Consider the following 22544-nt stretch of genomic DNA (forward strand, 5'->3'; position numbering starts at 1 on the left):
TCTGACTCACATTTACCATGCAAAACAGACACTTTATGAATATTACCAACCTGATTCAGTGTGCATTTTCCCTACAACTTCCTTTAACAATAATTTTACAAAAACTGTTATGATCAAGTGCATCTATCGTCAGTAAATTAAGAAATTATTGTCTGTCTGTGAGGTGCACATTTATAGTTTTTAATAGAGGTTATTTTGGACATCAAACCCATGTGCTGACAGTGCACAAAACAGCATAGAGGCCTTTTCTGTATCTAAAATTGAGCACAAGATGACAAGTTGAAGACATTCATCTTTATTTCTGAAATCGAGAATACAGCTGGTATTTTTTCATCACTTATACCAAATGCACTCTCTCCCGGTTCGCCTGAGTCTCCGTGGCAACAGCGCTCCACTACCTGTACATTCACAACCTTTCATTAAATCAAAATCTCATATTTATATAATAAGGCATATTAGTATGTCAGCAGTACTTCAGCCATGTACAAAACCAAAAACAGGGAAAAGAAATTAAAAGACATTAAGTAAGTCTACATATAGAGAAGTGCTCACATCCTTGCAATAAATATCAACTTTTTTTTCCTACAGAACACAATAGCAAATATACAAGAGAAGAAATACAGGAACGAACGATGCTGGTGTGGAATAAGACGGGATCGAACGTGAATGGAGTGATTGCAGAGACTTCAAACATTTACAGCTCTGTACTTCCAGGTGCGGTTTAAGCTTACGAGTATCAAAACACAATCACTTTTATCATATAAATATCCCATTTATATAATATTTTCTCGTGTGTTTAGAAAACCACGGTGACGTTACGAGCTTGCTTTCCGTGATGATGTTGAAAATAAGCGTTAACTCGGTTGAGTGTCACATTGCGATTGCTGGGCGTTTACATGTCAAAGTTGCTGTCGAAGGGCTCGATGACTTCAGGGTTCATAACTCTGCCCATGAAGAGGATGGATCCTATGAGAAAACAAAATAAACACCATTATTTAACATCAAATCTGATACATTCACAGAAAAATATCAAGATAACACACATTACTCAAATATGAGGTCAATAAGATTTTTTTAAAAGAAATTATTTTACTTTTATATTTTTATTCAGCAAAGGAAGAATGAAATTGATTGAAAGTGACAGTAACAACATTTATAATGTTAAATAAATGGTGTAATTCTGAACCTGGAAAAATGTATCAAGGTTTCCACAAAAATATTAAGCAGCACAACGGTTTTCAACATTGATAATGATAAGAAACGATTAATCGCATACAAAATGTGACCCTGGACCACAAAAGCAGTCTTAAGTCGCTGGGGTATATTTGTAGCAATAGCCAAAAATACATTGCATGGGTCAAAATTATAGATTTTATTTTATGCCAAAAATCATTAGGGTATTAAGTGAAGATCATGTTCCATGAAGATATTTTGTAAATTTCCTACCTTAAATATATCAAAACTTTATTTTTGATTAGTAATATGCATTGCTAAGAACTTCATTTGGACAACTTTAAAGGTGTTTTTCTCAATATTTAGATTTTTTTGCACCCTCAGATTCCAGATTTTCAAATAGTTGTATCTCGGCCAAATATTGTCCGATCCTAACAATCCATACATCAATGCAAAGCTTATTTATTCAGCTTTCAGATGACGTATACATCTCAATTGACACTTATGACTGGTTTTGTGGTCCATGGTCACATATGTGTGTGACCTCTGTGTATATTTATTATGTATATATAAATACACACACACAGTACATATTTAGAAAATATTTACATGTCTATATATTCATATAATTTATATTATAAATAAATATATTTAATATATAAACAACATATTTTTCTGAAATATATACATGCACGTGTGTGCATTTATATATGCATAATAAATATACACAGCACACGTACATATATTATGTAAACAAAAACTTTTATTTTGGATGCAATTAATAGTTTGACAGCACTAGTTTGAACAGTAGAGTATATATAGGTTTTTGAAGATGGCATGTACCTGTTTTTCTGTTTCTGATGACGAAGAAGAAGGGGTGGTCAGCCATGACCTGTGGGTACAGCACCAGCGTCCTCGTCAATGCAATCATGCCTGTAGAAGGGCAAACAATAGTGGCTCAGTGCGAATTTTTTAAATGAAAATGCATTGTGCTATTTTTTTTGGTAGGCTTAAAATGATTGAATTATTTTTTTTAATTGGCAGTTAGGTTCAATTTTTTCTTTCTTTCTTTCGTTCTTTCTTTTTTTTTTTACTATTTTAAAAATTTATAAAATAAATAAAAACTACTTCAATTTCACCACACCCAACACAGAAAACAAGAGAATTTCAGCTATATAAAAAGCATTCTGTATTCATTTATATGATCTTCAAAACTAGGCTTATTTTTATTAATAACAATACTACTAATAATATAGAATATATAAATAGATGAATACATTTGCTGATTAAAAGGTACACTAATTTAGTAATTAATTTGATCTAAAATGGTATAGGCATAATATGAAACCAATGAATACAAAGATTTGACATATCTAAGAAATTGGCTTGGGTTATTTTTAATTCCTTTTCATAATCTCACACCTCTTTATTTGTTTTTGATGTCAATGCAGAGCTAAAATATAATATTAAAAGTAGTTAACCAACACTAAGTGATGACTGAGTTAACCTTTCATAAACCTTAATTAAAAAGACATGTTGAACAGGAGGGGGCGCTTCAGTATGTGTGAATGTTCACAAAGCAATTTACTGCAGTGAGAAAAAGCACAAAAAATAAAGAAGGACAGGGAGGAAAGTAAAGGAGCACAAAAGGTAAAACTGAGTTAATGATCAAGAGAGCTTGAAAGGACCATTTTAATTAGAAATGCAAAAGATGATTGAAGTGTGGAGGGGGACAGAGTGAGAATGCAATTATAGTAAAATGTGGCAGTAAAATAGATAATAAACGTCACCTGATCCTGCTGCCCCCTCTGCCCCTTCCTCCGTCACCTCCAGGTAAGCCTTCTGCACAGCCTTCCCGATAAACAGATCCTGTCCGTCTGTAGACAAGCAGAAAATGTAAATGAAGAAGATTACAGAATATGAAAAAAAAGACTGAATATGATTATCAAGTTATTTACATGTATTTATGAGCTGGTGTAATCAGAGATGCAGAGCAGAAGAAGAAGTTTTATTTATATAGCGCCTTTCCATTGCTCAAGATCACTTTACATAGTGCTATACAAAACATTTACATACCCCAAAAGACAATACAAACACATAAGGCCAAATAAAGCCACATTATCCTGTCTTGAATGTAGACAAAGAAGATAAATTATGAAGTGTAAGGGGTAGCGAATTCCATAATTTAGGAGCATTAACACTGAATGACCTACCACCTACAGTGGACAGCCGATAACGAGGAATGGACAAAAGACCAAGCTCAGATGATCTGAGGGACCGGGGTGGAGAGTAGGAGTACAGTAGGTCAGACAGATATGGAGGCGCAAGACCATTTAATGCCTTAAATGTTAGAAGTAATATCTTAAAATGTATATGAGATGCCACAGTTAGCCAGTGAAGATCATGCAGTAGAGGAGTAATACAAGCAGAACGCCTGGTGGAGGCAAGTCTTGCTGCTGAGTTTTGGACATACTGTAACCTTGCAATAAGTTTTTTAGGCAGACCAAGAAATAGAGCATTGCAATAATCCAGATGTGAAGAAAACGAAGATGTGCAATATTACGAAGATTTTAGAAGGTATTAACAACAGAAGAAATGTGAGAGGCAAAAGATAGAGAAGAGACACCAAATAAGACACCAAGATTACGGACAGATGAAGAAGGCTTAAGATGAACCCTGTCGATTTCAAAGGACAGGTCCATCCTTTTGACTGAGGTAGCAGAGCCAATCATCAATATTTCAGTTTTGTTCTTATTTAGCTTAAGGAAATTCAAGGACAACCAATGCTTGATATCCCTGATGCATGCAGTAAGTGAGTCGGGCAGTGATGACCTATCAGAGCTGGTGGTTAGGTAAATTTGAATGTCATCAGCATAGCAATGAAATTGTAGTCCATGCTTGTGTATGATGTCACCAAGTGGATATATGTAAATGATAAACAAAAGTGGACCAAGAACTGAACCTTGAGGAACACCCTGTGAAACTGGAGCAGTGGCAGATTTGTACCCTTGTATGGTGATATAATATTTTCCATTGCTAATGTAGGAAATGAGCCAGGAAAGAGCTAGTGATACTGATATCAGAAAGACGAGAGATGAGTATTTCATGGCAGACTGTGTCAAATGCATAGCTTAGATCGAGAAGAATCAAGATGTTTATTAACCCAGAATCCATGGACAGAAGAATTGTCATGTGTCATTAACCATACAAAGAAGAGCAGTTTCAGTTCTATGTGATGAACGAAATCCTGACTGAAAAGGTTTAAAAAAGGCCATTAGCATTTAAGTAAGATCTTAATTGTGAAGCCACAACTTTTTCAAGAATTTTACTTAAGAGTGGTAAATTTGAGATTGGCCTATAATTTTTCATGTCTAGATGGTCAAGAAACTGTTTTTTGAAGTATGGGGGTCACCGCAACCATGTTTAATTCTGCTGGAACAATGGCAGATGCTAAACTACAGTTAATCATATGTGTTATGAAAGGTTCAACCTCATGAACACACATCTTAAGCAAAACAGTAGGTGTAGGATCAATCTGGCAGGATGTAGAATTTGCATTCACAATTAGATCTCTTGTGGCAGCAGAAGTAGTGAGAGTAAAAGCAGAAAGAGAGTATGTTGAGTGAGCAGAGTCAGCTGACATCAAATGAACAATTGAGTCAGTTGTATAAGGGGTGTCTTTGGAAATGGATTCTGTGACTGACTTCAATTTTTAATGTGTCAAATAAAATAATGAATAGAACAAGAAAAATGTATAAAATAATATTAAACTTGAAAAATTGTCAGTAAGCTATTTCAGTATTTTTAAAAAGTGTGTTTTAATTGATATTACTATTTTTGGTGGGTTTAAAATGTCTAGGTGGTGTTAAAGTCACAATAAATCCTTGTTTGATATGACCTTTTGTTTTGAAATACTGATATTTTAAAAAATGAAAGAAAAAAAACAATCAAACAAAGAAAAAACAAAACAGGAAATGGTATCACATTTCCACACAGACCCTCAAAATTGACAGTAAGATATTTTTTCTTTGATTCTAAAAAAAAACAACAACTGTCATTTTCACCACATGCAACACAGAAACATATTTTATTATTATTATTATAAAGTATATGTAAATAGATAATAGGTAAATAGATAGATTTGCTGGGGAAAATGTGAGTGGTGCTTGTGCAAGCAAAAATCAGCACCACAATGCTGGCTGGTTGCCAGGGCAGAACAAGTGCGTTACATCCCGTCCTTGAGCTGTCAATCACATCCTGAGCATCTGTGTGCGTGTGCGGAATAACGAAGCGTTCCCACAGGTCAGTGCGTGTGTTTATCGATTACCTGTCATCTCGGCTGTCATGGCTGACAGATCGGCATCTTCAGTGAAGATGTTCTTGATGCCCAGCTGCTGCAGAGTGTCTCTCAGATCAATCTTTTGCTCCACCTTGAACCTAAATATATCCGAATGATCAGGTCAGCGTTATCCAGGTTTTACATGAATCAAATCTAAAAGCAAAAGTGTTGCTAAATGAAATGAAAACACTGTGTCTCACCTGGGCAGGTAGACCTCCACCTTCTGCCTCTTGACGTTGTTGGCCCACTCCTCCAGCAGCTGCGCTTTGATGATGGGCTCCAGGGAGGCCAGAGGAACCTCCTGACGGGGCAGAACCATCATCATGCTCATGTCTTCACCTTCATAGAGCATCTCCAGCACCTGGTACACTCCACCCGCCTCTGTGGTGCCATCGCTGAACTCTCCTGAGGATGAAGAACATCATGAGGTTAGCGATAACTATACACTGCATGTTTCAGAGGATGGAGAGGACTTCAGTAAGATGAAGGTGGGTCAGGGTTATGTAATGTATTCTTTGAGTTTTTGTTAATATTTTGAATTAGATTTATTTCTGTATTTTCTGTTTTAACTTTAATTTGTACAGTTTTAGTAAATGTTTGAGTTTTTGTCATTTTTAATTTATTTAAATATATATAGTTTCTATATAGTTGTGATTATTTTTTATGTATTATTTTTAGGTTATTCAGTCTAATTCTTTTAATTATTTTTTCTGGTTTTAGTTTTAGTTACAATAACCAATAACAATAACCCTGAGATGGACAACAGAATTAGTGTGACTGTTATTTTATTACTTCTGTTGTATTTTTTTTGTTAATATTTTGAATTAGATTTTGTTTTTATAGTTTCTGGTCATTTTGTTCTGTGTTTTTATCATTTTTTTTAAATAATAATTTATCATTTTTACTTATTTTTGTTGTTTTTAAATTATATGTTGATGTAGTTTTTATTAATTTTAATTTCAGGTTTAGTTATTTTAGCACATCAAGTCTAAAAAAAATGTTGCTCTTGAAACTTTTTTTTGTTTGAGTTTTTTATATTTTATTTTGAACATTTATTTCATTTCAAGTTTAAGTTAACTGTAATAACCCTGGAGTGTTAATACATAATTTGGCCAAGTAGGACAATTTTCTGAATTGACTCTCTATTTGTATGGAAAAATCTTATCTTAACAGCTAATTATGACATTAGGTTTTTAGCCATGAGTTAAGGTTCTGTATCCCTCCATTGTGAATGTCCTCATTCATGTAACGCTGGTTTTTCCATTTTCAAGCGCTACTGATGCAAATGTTGAAGACAGCTCTGTGTCTCTGAGGAAGAAGACTCTGTACTGCATCTCTTACTTCTCACTTTTCACAGATGCTACTCTTGCGTTTTCCCACTCAGTTTGTGCTGTTGCTCGGTTTACTCCTTCAGTGTCTCCCTGCTCCACATTTCCCCTCATCTGTCTTTCTCTTTCTCTGTTTGTCAGAGAGATGGATGAGACAAGCGCACTGCAGTTATTCTGCAGGATCTGAAAGACTCAGTCTGACCAATCAGCAGTGAGCCATGCAGAAACTATATATACACTACCGTTTGTGAAAGAAGTCTCTTATGCTCTGCTTAAAAAGAGTGATATTGTGAAATACTATTACAATTTAAAATAACAGTTTTCTATTAGAATGCTCAAGGAACATTTCTTTCTGTCAATGGTAAAAACGGTTGTGCTGCCTTATATTTTTGTGGAAACCGTGATACGTTTATTTTTTCAGAATTCTTTGATAATAAAAAGTTTAAAAGAACAGCATTTATTTGAATTATTTTAAAACATTATAATTGTCTTTACTCTTACTTTTGATCAATTTAATTTCTTTAAAAAAATAAAATAAAAATGTACTAACCCAAAAATTTTGAACGGTTGTGTTTGTGTAGCTGAATAGAATAAAATATTAAAATAATTATTTGTACAGCTGGAGGGAGCAATGGTCAGGCCTATATAATAACCTTAGATTTTTTACAGTTTTAGTATTTGTTTGAGTTTTTGTAATTTTTAATTTATTTAAATATGTCTATATAATTTTTAAATAATTTTTATGTATTATTTTTAGGTTATTTAGTCTAATTCATTTAGTAAAAAAAATAAAAATAAACTAAAAAACATGAGGGATGTTGCCTTGGCAACTAGCTGAAGTAAAATATAATTTTAAAAAAAATATTTTATTTCAGTTAACTTCAAATTTTGTCTTGACTAGCTTTCCTTGTCAGCTTAAACCCTCTGCAATCATTCTGTAGGAAACTTGTACATAGAAAAACTACCGAATCTACACTTAACCTGTTCAAACCTGTCCGTACCGTAGTAGAAATCTCCCTGCTGGTACATCATCAGGGTCTGAACTTCACTGCCATCGTCCTTGGTGAAGGAGAAGGTTCTGGTGTTTTCTGGTCTGAACTGGTTCTTCCAGTTGCCTCTGAAGTACACCGCATTCGCTAACATGATCATGGTGGAGCTGCTGAAGTCGTCCGCAGACACCAGGTTCTGGATTTTGCCTGCAACAACAACAAAAACCCGGATTGAAATAAACGCTGCACGTCACAATCCTCTCTTTCTCAGAACAGGAAAGACAGCATGATCTCTTCAGTGGCATAAAATCATCTCATTTCCAAAGCTCTGGGATTTGCTGCTATCTGACAGTCCTCCTGCAAAGGCAAAAGCTGACTGTGAGAAAATGGATCTGCCTGGAAATGGCTTGGGAAAGTCATTATCATGCAGAATATGACTGATCTGCCGTTATCTACTTTACTTTAGTTAAGGACAGTAGTTCCTCTTAACACGATCTATTCATTTTGAAGAGGGTTTTACTTGAAAGTAAAATAATTTTAAATGGGATTATAAACTATGACTATATTCATTGGTTAAATGGCATATAATTTAATCTAAAAGGTAAACATGAAGGCTCATATATATATATATATATATATATATATATATATATGGCTTCATGTTTACCTTTTAGGTTAAATTATAAGCCATTGTATATAATTTCTATAATATATAGTATATCATTTGCTGGATATATATATATATATATATATATCCAGCACCCTTCAAGGATGCATTACATTGCTGAAAAATGACAGTAATTACATTTATAACATATTTCTATTTCAAATACATACTGTTCTTTTGAACTTGCTATTACAAATGTAGTTACTATTTCAAATACATAAGAGCACGCATCCAGTTTGAATATATTCCTTCCTCAGTGATGATAGATGACTTACTCTCCGTGTGGTTCAGCACCCAAGAGTTGATGCGTTCAGCCACGGCTGCTGATTGGCTGAAGTCCACCGTCTCTACCTCTGCTTTGAAGTACTTCTTCATGAGCTGCAGGAAGTCCTCGTTGAAGTGAACCCCCGTCTGCAGAAAGAGGGAGTTGGCCAGCCGTACCACGTACTGCTCTTCATCTGTGGACAGGGCCTGGGTCAGGTTGCTCAGCAGAGAGAACTCCTCATCTGAAGCAGGTGCAGACAAGAAGACAACACTTCTGTAATAATGTGCAATATTACAGTCATGGAAATAATAATCCCATGCAAAATTCAGAATCTCACAAGAGTATGTGTCTGGGTCAAAATTCACTGCAAAAATCAAAAGAAAAAAGTAAATTCTTCATTATTTTAATGCAAAAAAATTACTAAATTAATTTAAATAATACTTTAGTGATACTTCTGTAATGCCAATACATTGTATTATTTTTTAAAATTAATACTTTAAACTATTTATATACCGATATAGTCTGTTTTTACAATTACTACAATTGGGACTGTTGGGATCATGCCTGTATAACCTCAAAAACTTTTAGACTAAACAACATTCAAATTTTCTCATGAATGCAATACAAAATAAACAAATAAATCTTTACATTTTAAACAAAATGTATTACTTAAACCATTTATTGTACTGCCTTTAACTGATATAGAATCACTATAAAGAATATTGGGAATCCAAAATCTGTGTGGAAAATGAGCTTAATTGTAATCAAATATTTTTATATGAAAAGAAGGCTTATATTAAAATATCAAATAAAAAAATAGTTAAAATAGCCTTCATTTTTATTTTATGCAAAATATTCATGTATTAATTTTGTTTTGTGGGTGAAATGTGACTTGGACATGTTTTTATGAGAATTTCTTATTTCTTAAACCTTTCAAGACAAACCTAGAATGATTCCTACAACATCAAATGTTGTACTGCTATGATTTCTTTCAAAGCTGTTTTTTTTAAAAGCCTATGGAGAAAATTTATGGGAAACAGTAGGTGGTCACCGCTTCAGCCAATTGGGAAAATGACTCAAAAGTTAAAGATGAAAGAGAACAGGTAACCCCTCGTGCTGTTTTACAGATAACTGTACCTTCTCTGAAATGACTGTAGCCCATGGCCTGTCTGATCTCCTCTAAAGAAGAGCCGCGGGCGCCCAGCTCCACCATGCCCAGAGCCAGAGCCACGCTCAGGGGCGAGAAGATGATGTTCTCCTCTCCCCCTGTGATCTGGAGCTGGTGGTACAGTCTGACCGAGAACTCTGCCGTCACATCCTCGGGAACGTCTGCCGCCTGGCAACCGCACCCCCGTAGCAACATCAGCGGCAAGAGTCCGAGCAGCAACATGGTAAACGAGGGACGAGCTGACGAGAGAAAGAGTGAGCCAGAGTGAAGGACATGGTAAATACAACCCATTTTTGCAGACTGGAAGAGCTGGCGATAGTTGCCTGAAGTAAGAGCCAGTTTGCAGATTTTCAGAAGTCGAGTTGACATTTCACAATAAATTTCATAGTGCATGATAGCCACTAACTCCAATTTTTTAAGCTTCAGACTATGATTCAATTCAATTCAGATATTTTGAGCCAATTTTAGAACACATTGTTTTCATTTTTATTGCAATCTGTTCAGAAGTCGTGTTGTTTCTTCCGCCTTAAAGATTAGAGGTTAAAGACTTATAAAGAACCGTGGAAGTCAATGGCTGCCGTCAAAGGTTTGGTTACCAGCATTCTTCAAAATATCTTCTTTTGTGCTCAACAGAAGAAACTCATACAGGTTTGGAGGGTGAGTAAATCATAACAGAAGTTTATTTTTTGGGCGGACTGTCCCTTTAAGCAGTTAAAAACGGCCTAATCAAATGTCACTCACTTCACATTCACAAATGTTAGCCAATCAAAAGAGAGGTAGTTTGCATACAGACATCTGAAAATTCATTCATTCCTCATTGTGTACAGTTTATCTGTGTACACTGAAAAAAAGTGTAATGAATCGGTGCAGTTTTACATTAAAAATGTATTGAGTTTGAGAATAACCTGTTTCACTCTGCATAATGGAAGTTAAAAAGGGGTTCAGATGCAATAGTGTAAACAGTCTCACTTCAACACGGGGTTAATGCCTCTGACTGTGCAGCCACCGCTCAATACACCAGCATATACCTGCTCATGCAAGCGAACAAACCCACATATGCACAGATATAGCTCTACCTTCATCCTCGCATGGCACAGTCTCCCTGCTTTAGTCGTTGCCTGGCAACAGTGTTTTCCACACAAGCTAAGAATGCTGGGGAGAATGTGGCCTTGTGCCATTGTGTGTTATAGAGAGAGAGAGTAGACAGGTTGGGCTCGAGTATGTGTGTATGCAGTGTAAGGAACAAGCATGCACTGCGTAAAGCTACAGTGCAGTTTATGGTATTTGGTCTATAATAGACAGCAATTAAAGTGACAGTTCACCCAAAAATTAAAAATCTGCCATCATTTACTCACCCTCAAGCTCTGAATTTCAACCTTACTCACAGCAGTGACCCTGGACCCAAGAATAAAAAGCTGTTTCTATATTTTACATGAAGAAAATTCTTACTGTTTGTGTTTACCCATGCAAAGCTTGCTGCCACATACTTTATTATTCATTCAGTTTGTTATTGAACAGATGATGGCAGAAATGCATCATACACTGAACATACACATTTAAACAGAAATAGGTAAACATAAAATCCAGATATATAAATTAAGCTAACAACAGAATTTTTTATAACTTGACAGATTATCCTGAAGCAATAAAATAGTGCAGTGGTTTTTAGTGCATTGCAATGCATTTACATTTTCTTTTATCCAGAGCGACATACAGTGAGTTGAAATGTGCTAGGGCGATCTGGGATGTTGTTTTAATCTTAAAAACATCTGAAACAGCAGTCAAAACTATATTTCACATGCATCTTTTCAGCTCATGGAATTCAAGCAAAACAAGCAACCGATTCAAAAAGCCTGGCCAACAATCCACAGAATATTCATCTGTCCTCATTCCGTGAGCTTTCCCGATCTCTCATGACCTGAACGCTGTATCTCGGATTCTCTCGGTTTCAGACTCATGCGCACAGGCTCGTGTAACTGGACCTGACCCTGGTGACCGAGGTCTGGGCTGAAAAACAGATGGCCACTTGTGAATGCTGGGGACAAGAGAAGGTACACGTGAAAACAGCACCAGACCTGCCTGACCTTTCGCTCACCCGTGCTGGATTCGGGACAAAGGTTTGATGGCCACCTGGGAAAAGTCAACGAGACCACCAACTACACTAAGCCCAACCAGAAAGAAATTATCGACAAAGAAATCCTGAGCTGTCCTTTCTAGTCTGCCAGGTGAAAATCATAAAAATAATATGCCGCACAATTTGAGATACAATTAATGAGGTATAATTTATAACATAAAAAGTGAGGAATGAGAAAAGTTGAATATTTTTCTTCAAGAAACTAACAGTGTTTTTATCACCTCAAAGCACTGATATCTGGTACACATATAAAGCAAAGTTTAGTCAAACTTGTCAGAATCGGTTCAAGTAAAATCAAGCTTCAAAGTGCCACAAAACTCTTTTCGATTCCTTTCACACAAGCACAGAGAAATTGCTCTAAATATGTCCAATATCCTCCCAACCTCCTTCAAACTGCACTAACAAGCGCACAGTCAAGACGTTTCTGAAATGGGGGCAGCGTAGGCGACCCTTTCTAGCTCTTAGTTTTTAGCGCTTTTCATTTTGAGACGGAGCTGAAACACAAGAGAGCAGAAGGACAGAGAAAGAAGATAGTCTGTTAAACCAGCTAAGAGCACCGTGAATTTCCATGCTGGACAGCCATGCAAATAACCATCGTAATTTAATTGATGCATGGTGTTTCTAGTGAAGTTGAGCAAGTATGTCTTGCTGGTAAAGTAAATAAAAGGCCAAGTGAAAACACCAGTATGAAAAAAAAAAGGTGTTACGCAACCAGTGATCAAAAAGTTCAGCAACGAGAAGTGAGATTGAACTTGACCATATACTTGATTTTCCAGGTTTTGAGTTACATTAATGTATTCATATTAAGGAATTTTCCATATGCATTTTTTACAGGTGTTTTACCTGTATTTTGAATTGTGCAATGCGTCGCATTGTGTTTTAGGGGTAATGGAAATATCAGTAAAAAATAATGGATAATGTCCTGGCAGAAAATTATGACAATTTTAGTTTATTTATTTAAAGTGTGAATATTTCATGTGTTCATTAGTCAAAAACCCAGAGAGAGAGAAAAAAAAAAATATATATATATATATATATATATATATATATATATATATTATAATAAAAATAAAAAGTATAATATTACTCAGAGGTCACTTTTTCATAACTCATTATTTTTTAAGAAAACCTTAAAAAGGAATGAGAAAATGTAAAAATTATTAATATATATATGCTGTCTAGAGGAAACAACTGATGTATTACAGAGATTTCCATGTTCATTTTTCTTTTCTAAGCAGAGCAATATTTGATATTTTTCATTTTCTACAATGGAGGCAAATCTAAGCAAACAAACATGGTTTTCCATCAAGTTTGGAATGGAGCTCTTATTTCCCAAAGATGATCCTTCATTCCTACAGACGGATCTATCATCATCAGAGAGAGAAACTGGTGGCACCAGAACACTCCATCTACATCCATCAGCCTCCTTTTTCCTGACAGGATGGCCCAGATAGAGCAGAGCATGCTGGGTAAACTGCCATCTCTCTCCCCTCCTGGCTCCAAAGGCCTCCAGAGGACAGACCCAGTGGTGCAGTGTTGTTTAGAAGGGGACACGGAAAAAGAGGACGGAGCGGAGCAGGATTTGACTGCGGGTGAAATGTCGAGCATACATTGAGGATTCGGAATGAGACCAAATGTTTAGATGGAAGGCTGGAGAAGACACTAGTTGAGGAGTTAAAGAGCCATGCAGTGACAGCGCAGTGGTGTGGCAACTCCACTGGAGACTGGAGAAGAGCAAGACATGGGTCAGCTTTAATTAAACTCTATTAAAGCGATCAACACCCACAGGAACCTGCTGAGCACTGTTGTACAAGACAAAACACTGTTATCACTCTGATCTTCATCCTCAGATAGAGAATAGATGCTAAAACTGAGCTAAACAGACATATGAAGACTTCAGACAAGTTTTTACTGCCTTCAAGTGCAATAGGGATATTTATACTTCTCAGCTGGGCATTCATTATGATAACGAAGCATTTTATTATTTTTTATCATTTACTTTTTAAATATTTTATGTTTATTTTACTTTTTGCATAGCATCTTATGAAAAACTATTTTGCAAAAAAAGACCATAAAATGTGATTGATAGTCAAATTACAGAAAGAATGACTCTGAGTTGATTTTTTTAAATGAATCGAACACATGCAACTTAATTGTTAGACGAATGACTCTTATGAATTGGTTCTTTTTAGTAGGCCTACATCAAATACATACAGTGCAGCCTGATTATGACTTTTTTCAGATTAAAAAAACTAATTCTATACATCCTTTTTGCCTTTTTATTTCTAAGATCTTTTAATGCTTCAATGTGATGCTTAAGTTCAATTTTAAATAATGTAATGCTTGGTTTATTAGTAGACCATTTTTGTTTGTGTATATGGTATTTCCCATTCATAATTATTAAATTAGTCACCAAATTTTGCTCCTAACTTTTATTTTTATTCAAAAAAATAAATATCTTTACCAGAGAATCAAATCTTTAATTTTATAAATTTAAATAGGCCTATGCCTTGGTCTATTAGATATCAATATAAATCCAAAATATTTCATAAAACAAGTGTTTTATAGATTCTTCCTCTAAGTTACAAAAGATGTATGCATTCTCCATGTTTCTAAAACATTTTGCAACTACACTGTAAAAAAAAAAAAAAAAATTGAGCCAACTTAAAATTTTAAGGCAACCAGCTTCAGCAGATTTTTGAATTCTCTCAACTTATTTTTGTATAAACTTAAAACAACAAGCTTAAAATTTTAAGTTGGCTCAACTTTTCTTTCTCACTGTGTTACGTATAATCCAGGCAGGCAGACAAGGACAGGGCAGGCAGGAATATCCAAACAATAGGCTTTAATCACAAAGAACTTGAAACGTGTAACATCAACAATAACCAACACCAACTGAACTGAACTGAACGGAGACTTAAAATAGGCAGCAACTTAGGTGAAGGGTTTTAACTAATAATAACCTAACGAGGCAGATGAATTAAAGCGTTAGGAACAAAACCAAATAAGGCAACACAGGAAAAGGCAAACTAAAAAGAAAAAGACAGAACTAAAGTCCAATATCCTAACATACTGGGTAAATCAAATTAATAACTTTTTTTTTTTTTTTAAGCGTGCCTAAATGTCAAATACAAACAGCTAGTCTCAGTGACGTCACAATGACACGCGTTCTAAAGACGTGCGCCTTCAGTCTCATTTTTCTTTGAATTCTTCTCGAGCTCAGTAGTGTGTCATGGTAAGTTCAATACCAACGGTTGAGCGAAGTTTCCTAGTGAAGCTTCATTCGGCGAGTCTGTGTTTAGGACTTCCCAGGTTGCGTATGCTAAACGCAATTCCCACAAAGGACTTGACGTGTCTGCTGCTTCAGTTGTGCCGCGGATCAGCATCTGGTTACCGGCACGGATTGGCACCTGGTTTGCTCGTGCACAGCCTGGGGTGAGGTGCCAGCGCACGCTTGGACTGGGTGTAACGGTGCTCAGGACCCCCAGGCAAACACGTGAAGCCGGCCCCTTCCACAACATAAATGCAAACATAACTGAATATACCCAAATATAACTGAAATAGACAAAGTTCTATATTAAAACAGACCAATAAATAGATCATTTATTGATATAGGCCTTTACTGAGAGAAAAACAAACAAACATGTTTTTCATAATAATTAGGGCCGGGACTTTATCGCGTTAATTTAGATTAATTAATTACACAAAAATAACGCGTTAATTTTTTTTAACGCATTTTAATCGCACTTATTTTTGCACCACGGAACGTTTCTCACTGGATGAGTTTCGGCGGACCGATTATACTGGAGAACGCAAAGAACGGACTTGCGTTCTCGTGGAGACCGGTCTTGCCAGGCTTCCTTGGAAGAACGAACTCGGAAGGACGCGAGAACACAGAACGCACACTTATGAGAACTGAGATGTCCTGCTTAACTGACCGCATAGTCTCAGCATAAGAAACGGCCAATGAACAATAAATATTACAAAATGTCATAACTTATTAAAACATTTCATACTATTATAGATATTACTTTCATATAATTGTATTGTGTTTTATTTTACAGCGTTATATGTTTTACTGTTCAGATTCATTTTAATATGCCAATAAAAATGCAGACTTTCTCCGGGTCTTATAACTTTATTAAAATTAACCAAAACAAAACGATAAATGTTTACTTTCAACTTGAAGAGCCGTTAAGTATTTGTGAGAGCGACTTTAAAGCTTACAGGCTTCCGTACACCGGCCACCCACAGCGTTTTCTGGGATTTCTAACGGCTCGATTCTCTCAAGTCTGCACTCGATGCATGCTCAGTTTCAAGAACATATCCGGGCACTTTCATGCATCCTCTGTACTTGCGTTGTCATTCTATATATATCTATGCTTGCGTTCTTGAGAATTGGAACTGAACTTCGACGGTTAATGATGACGTAGAACGAGAACACAAGGACGCAAGATCGCTGAAGAACGCATACCTCATTTCATAAATGAGCTTAGAATTATTGCTTCTTCTCTACATACACTTGAAAGTAATAAAGCTATTACATTAGCTAATTTTTTCAACCAATTTAGTGACTCATAATATATTGTAACCCCTTCTGTATTTTCTTTTTATTTATTTATTTATTTAGTTTATTTCTAAATCATATTTAATTATTGATGTTAATGATGTACAATGTATATAACTTAGTTGTGTCTGCCTTGTATCTGAAATTGTGATTTTTTTCTATGTCTTAAGTTTGTTCAGTTAAAGCCTATTTTGCTTGTGCATTTTTTGATTTTCATAATAAAAAAATAAAAATAAAAAAAAAAACCCAGAGAAAAATTCAGCAAGAATCCAAAAAAAAAAAAAAAAAAAAAAAAAAAAATCGCTGAAGAACGCATATTGAGAAACAGCCAAAAACAAACCGCAGTGAACATGGACGGGATGGGAAATGTAAAAATCCATATAAAAAAACTTACTTCTCACTGTTCTCAGGTCAAATATTTATATGCGATTAAAATGCGATTAATTTCGATTAATTAATTACAAAGCCTCTAATTAATTAGATTAATTTTTTTAATCGAGTCCCGGCCCTAATAATAATACATATATTTTTTTACTGTGGCTCTTTTGGAAAAATGCATTAAAAGCCTCTTTGGTCCAAAACGTTTCCTGACTCTTGGTTTAGTAGTTTGTAGGATTGCCACCTTTGAAAAGACTGTAAAAAGACTTTGTGTTTGTTGTCAGATTACAGAAATAATTGTAACTGCCAGACTCAAAACAGTATATTTCTGACTGGTTGTTTATATGACAACATGCAGTTGAAGATTTGCACATGAGTAGCATTTTATAACACGTAAATAAAATATGTTGCTACATTTCTGTTTGTTTAGTAGGTTGTTCCCTTGCCAGTTTGTAAAAAGTCTGTGTACACACCTTTTGCAAGAACTGTTTACAATTTATTTATTATTAAAATTACCACTTAATGAATGAATGAATGATGCATTTATATAGCGCATTTATTGTGTATTGCCGTACACCCAAAGCGCTTTACAATCATGTGGGGGTCTCTCCTCAACCACCACCAGTGTGCAGCATCCACTTGGATGATGCGACGGCAGCCACAGCACAACGGCGCTCACCACACACCAGCTACAGGTGGAGAGGAGAGTGTGATAACAATACTTAACAATGAAACAGCATTTCTATTATCCAAACATTTAAGTACTTACAGAATTATTAATGAACCCATTAAGGATGCAGAGTCATTAAGAGAAATCTAAACTTAATTATTTATGGTTCACATCCCAGTCCAGTCTAAAAAAGTTCACATACACAGATTGTATGGGTTTAGGCAAGCTCTCATCCTGCCAGCAGTCCTGTACCACCCAGGTCAACACATGACAGCATGCATCTATCATTAGAGGGTTAGCATCTGGCTCGCCCTGACAGCGTAAGAGGCTTTACCTCTTGTGTTTATGTGTGTGTGTGTGATATGATCTCCTTCAGTCTGCACTGGCACAGCTGTCCAACTGCATTGCCCACCGCTGGAAAATAAACAAAGCTGGGCCAGAAATCGCTGCCACCATAGAGACCACCAGACTGATGCACACTGCTCTGTTATAAACGAGGCATCTTCGCTTTCTTATGCTAGCCACACATCTCTCTTTGCCTATGTCCAAGTCATTTGAAAGTCATTTCCATCTGACCTATGCTTGCACTTCCTTAAAGGAACAGTTCACCCAAAAATATAATTTCTGTCATGATATGTTTTCCAGCAAAAATCAAGCAATTAGCTTGCATAGCATACTGCAATTTATAATGACCACATAATGATAAAAAAAGCATCATAGAAGTTGTTATATATTCCACATCTTGACTAATTAATACCTGTTCTTTAACATGCATATTTTTGGTTCCACAGAAGAGAGGTTTGGAAAGAGATGAATACAGAATTATAATTTTCAAGTGAACTGCTTCTTTAAGACTGCAGATTACCTGAGTTTGGCTTTACGTCTCCCAACCCAGAGTTAAAAACCTTCTTTTATCCTTCCCGAGTTCAAAGGCAGAGTCACTTCCACCACGACTGACGAGAGAAGACGTGACTCAGAAATGCAGACGTCCTTCAAAATCACCCCCCGAGAGGGCCAAACACAATCGCTCATGAGCTGCCAATGCTCTGACGCTTCAAATCTCCTCATCAACTGTTGATCAGCAGCAGAAGCAGCCTATAATCAGCAATGCTTCTATATTAATTACCTGAAAAGTCCTTAAATTTAAACTGCTTAGTTAAAAAACAACAACAAAAAAAACAGATATAACAGATCCATAAATAACAGATCCGTAACAGAAACATGAAACCACTTAAAGTGTTAAAATAATCTAGGTTCATAACAGCTATCTATTAAAAATTATTTTAAAATGTATAAAATACTTTGAATATTTCAATAAATTTTTTAAATAAAAACATGGAGAAAATAGTATTAAATGAAATAGTATTAAATTATGGCTTCACTAGAACTTAAATAATTAAAAAATAATTAAAAAAATAATAATAATTAAATAATATTCAAATATTTTAAATGTTTAAATATAATGTTTTATTATTTATATATATATATATATATAAAATAAAAATATATAACAAATGTTTAAAATAAACATAAAACTACTAACTACTAACTTCAGCTTATTTAAAATAATGAAAAAGAATGCTATAAAAAATAATTAAATAAAAATAATATAAAATATTAATAAAAAATATAAAATTTAGCCTAATTATAACCTAGATTTTAAAACTGTTAAATAATTTTGACTGTACTTAATATATAGTATATGCACATAAGTCTACACTCTCAGAAATGAAGGTACAAAAGCTGTCACTGGGGCAGTACCTTTTCAAAAGGTACACCTTTGTACCTAAAGGGTCCATATTGGTGCATATTGGTACCTAAAAGGTACAAAAGTGTACCTTTTGAAAAGGTACTGACCCAGTGACAGCTTTTGTACCTTTTTCTGAGAATGTATGATACAATTGCACACCAACCTTAAAAACCTGATAACCTTTAGATGATTTATGCAAGGATATCATAGCAATTACTTTGAATAAATATATTAAATTCAAGGAAAACAGCCTTAATTTTATACACTTGTACACACACACACACACACAAACATGTATTTATTGAGTGTGATCGTTTCTTCTACAATTCATCCACACAGTGGAGTGTGAATTTAGTCTGTCCTGCTTTAGCTTCCCATCTACCTGCGAATCTCCTTAGTATTGCACAAATCGACTGATTATTATGGATGGAATCTGATGATCGTCTCAGAAGCAGATAATTAATTGGTCCATGTTGGTCTGCTGTTCTGACCCAGTCTGCTTTCTCCTATAGGGCACATTTAGCAGATGCAGTTCAGGGGCTTGACACATAATTGAACAGCAATCAATACCAGGAGCTTTGCATATGTTTAGAAAGGCCACCACAGATGCTCAAGGAACATGTTCAGAGAGCAACAGTGAAGTTCAATATATTCTGCACATTTAGTGACACAGCCTTTGAGAGAACGCAGATGTTTTTAATACTCTTTATGCCATCTGTGCAGTCCCGAGGCCAAGAGATGAGTGTTAGCGGGAAGACACAGCTAAGTCAGACCTGGAAAAAAATCCCTGGGTTTATGTCGGCCTTGCTCATGCTGAAATCTGACAATGAACCATCTCATTTAAGCTATATTGTATTGTAAACTTTAAAATATAAAAATAAAAATTTAAAAATACATACTAATCCATCAGTGTTCTCAAAAATGGAAAACATCAGCCAAAGCATCAATCAAATGAACTTAAGAATTTATTTGAAAATAAAATAGTCTTACAAATATGGTTTGGACACAAAAACCTGCTATACCTATTTTTAAAACAATGTTATCATCCACCATGCAAAATAAAATAAAAAAATTAATAAAATTAAATTCAATTCAACTGAATTGAATTAAATTAATTTGTTTGGACAAAAAAAACATGCTATACCAATTTTAAAACAATCGTATCATCCACCATGCAAAATAAAATAAAATAAAGTTTTAAAAATCAAGTTTTAGAAAAACTGCTTGTGAAAATAACAGCAAAATTTTTTTTTAAATATTATTAATTTTCTTCAAAAATCACATACATCAGCCAAAGCATTGATCAAATAAATTTGTTTGGAAACAAAACTTATTTTACAAATATTTTATAATCCACCATGCAAAATAAAATAAAATCTTACATAGCATAAAATAAAAATAAATAAATAGCTGAACAAAGCAAAAGTTTTCATCAATAAGCAGTGTGATTTGAGATCATTTTTGCACAAAGGTTGCAGGTAGATTTACAAGCCGTTGGCTTACGGATTTTATTAACTATTGGTATAAGCAATAGTAACCGATGCTTGTGTTATTCACATCATTTTTTAGAAAACATTGTGCAATATTTCATATCTTGTGTTGCTAACTGTGTCGATACATTTGAGAAAGCACTCAAACTGTCACTGTTATTCATGCTTTCAAATGAATGGCTCATGCACGCCTGCAAACCAGCAATCAATCAGGGAATCGATATGCACTGCTTGGAGGTGACCACCATGGAGTCCACATGTGTGTGTGTGTGTGTGTTCTAGACCTGAAACGTGCTGCGATTCCATTCCAACTCCTTTGCACCTTCATGCAGTTTGTTTTTTCACTATTGCTTTCTAGTCTTCTCTCTTTCCTCGTCCTTCTCCTATCGATCCCTCGCTTTCATTGCCTCCCTACTCAAACCGATTGCACTTTAACACCTCATTTTCCCTCCCCTCTCTTCAGTGGCCTCCTCGGTCTCTCTCTCTCTCTCTCTCTCTCTCTCTCTCTCATATAGTCCACATTACACACGCTCTCCAGCACACCTAATCTCCACGTGAATGCGTCCCACAGAACAAACCAGCTATTTTACACCAGCAGGAGCGAGAGGGGGTTTGGAAAGGAGGTGCGTCCTCCATTCTGCTCTCCCCGCATGTCTCATTTACAGAAACATGAAATAGGATTTTCTTAAAGGAGATGATTTACGCATCCCCAGATACGCCCAGATGTGGGCATGCAATGCTGTCTGCGGTATCCACATTCAATACAAACATTTTAATTATTGAATCCAGGGTTTAAAAATAGAAAATGAAGAAAAAAGCCAAGAATTAGCAACAACACTTATCAAGACAACAAAGAAAACAAATGGATGAATAATATTAAAAAGCAGAATTATCCTGAATTTTCTTCAGGAAGCATTGTGATGGTTTATGTTGCTGTTTTTGGTAATTTCTTCCTAATTAAATTGTTTTGTGCAGAATATATTTGTGTGAATGGCATGTAAAACTGCGAAAGCCTCTAATACAATTAAAGAAATGTTGTTATGAATGTAAAATTTGAGCAGAAAAACATAAAAAGGGAGGTTAAATGGAAAATGTATAGAACCATCACTTGTTATTAAAGGACAGTCACATCTGCACACCCTCTCTTGTAGAGAATAAACCAGATGTAACATGAATTATAACACTTGCAGAATACATTTCGGATAGATGTCATTGGGATAACACGAATAGACGATGCGTGGATTTCTCTTACCGTGAGATGTCAGAGAGATGCTGATGCTCTGGGATGCTGCTCGTCTCTGCGCCCTCACACACCTTTATTATGAGAAGCAGTCCTGCCCCTTTTCTCTTCTGATTGGTCAGGCTTTAAATCGATGTTATTTTTGACATTCTTTTCCGTTATTTTGTCTTTTTTATGTTTATATTACGCGTCCTAATTTTGTATTAAACTAATATTGTTGCATTCAAAGTAACGTTTAAAATACAGAAATAAATATTAACCAAGAATTTATATGAAAACTGCGATATGGCGAAACAGATGCCAGTCTTTTGACGGCACGTCGTGAAGATTTTGGGAGTTGTAGTTCTTTGCCTAGCCTCTGCGTGCAGTTTTGCACCGTTTGAGGT

The 22544-nt window shown here is 35.2% G+C and overlaps 1 protein-coding gene across 1 annotated transcript; it reads right to left on the reverse strand.

The window, feature by feature from the left end:
* Positions 1 to 281: 281 nt before the first annotated feature.
* LOC306843126 (neuroserpin-like) lies at positions 282 to 22228 on the reverse strand. Its single transcript, XM_079374412.1, has 9 exons — positions 22171 to 22228; positions 9899 to 10168; positions 8772 to 9002; positions 7842 to 8036; positions 5713 to 5917; positions 5501 to 5610; positions 2964 to 3050; positions 2017 to 2106; positions 282 to 966 (listed from the first exon to the last, which is right to left on the reverse strand). Exons 2-9 carry the CDS (start codon positions 10149 to 10151, stop codon positions 893 to 895), a joined length of 1245 nt encoding a protein of 414 aa, XP_079230538.1. The 5' UTR covers positions 10152 to 10168; positions 22171 to 22228; the 3' UTR covers positions 282 to 892.
* Between the last annotated feature and the right edge of the window lie 316 nt (positions 22229 to 22544).

This window comes from Barbus barbus (assembly GCF_936440315.1).
Source record: "Barbus barbus genome assembly, chromosome: 23".
Taxonomy (NCBI): Eukaryota; Metazoa; Chordata; class Actinopteri; order Cypriniformes; family Cyprinidae; genus Barbus; species Barbus barbus.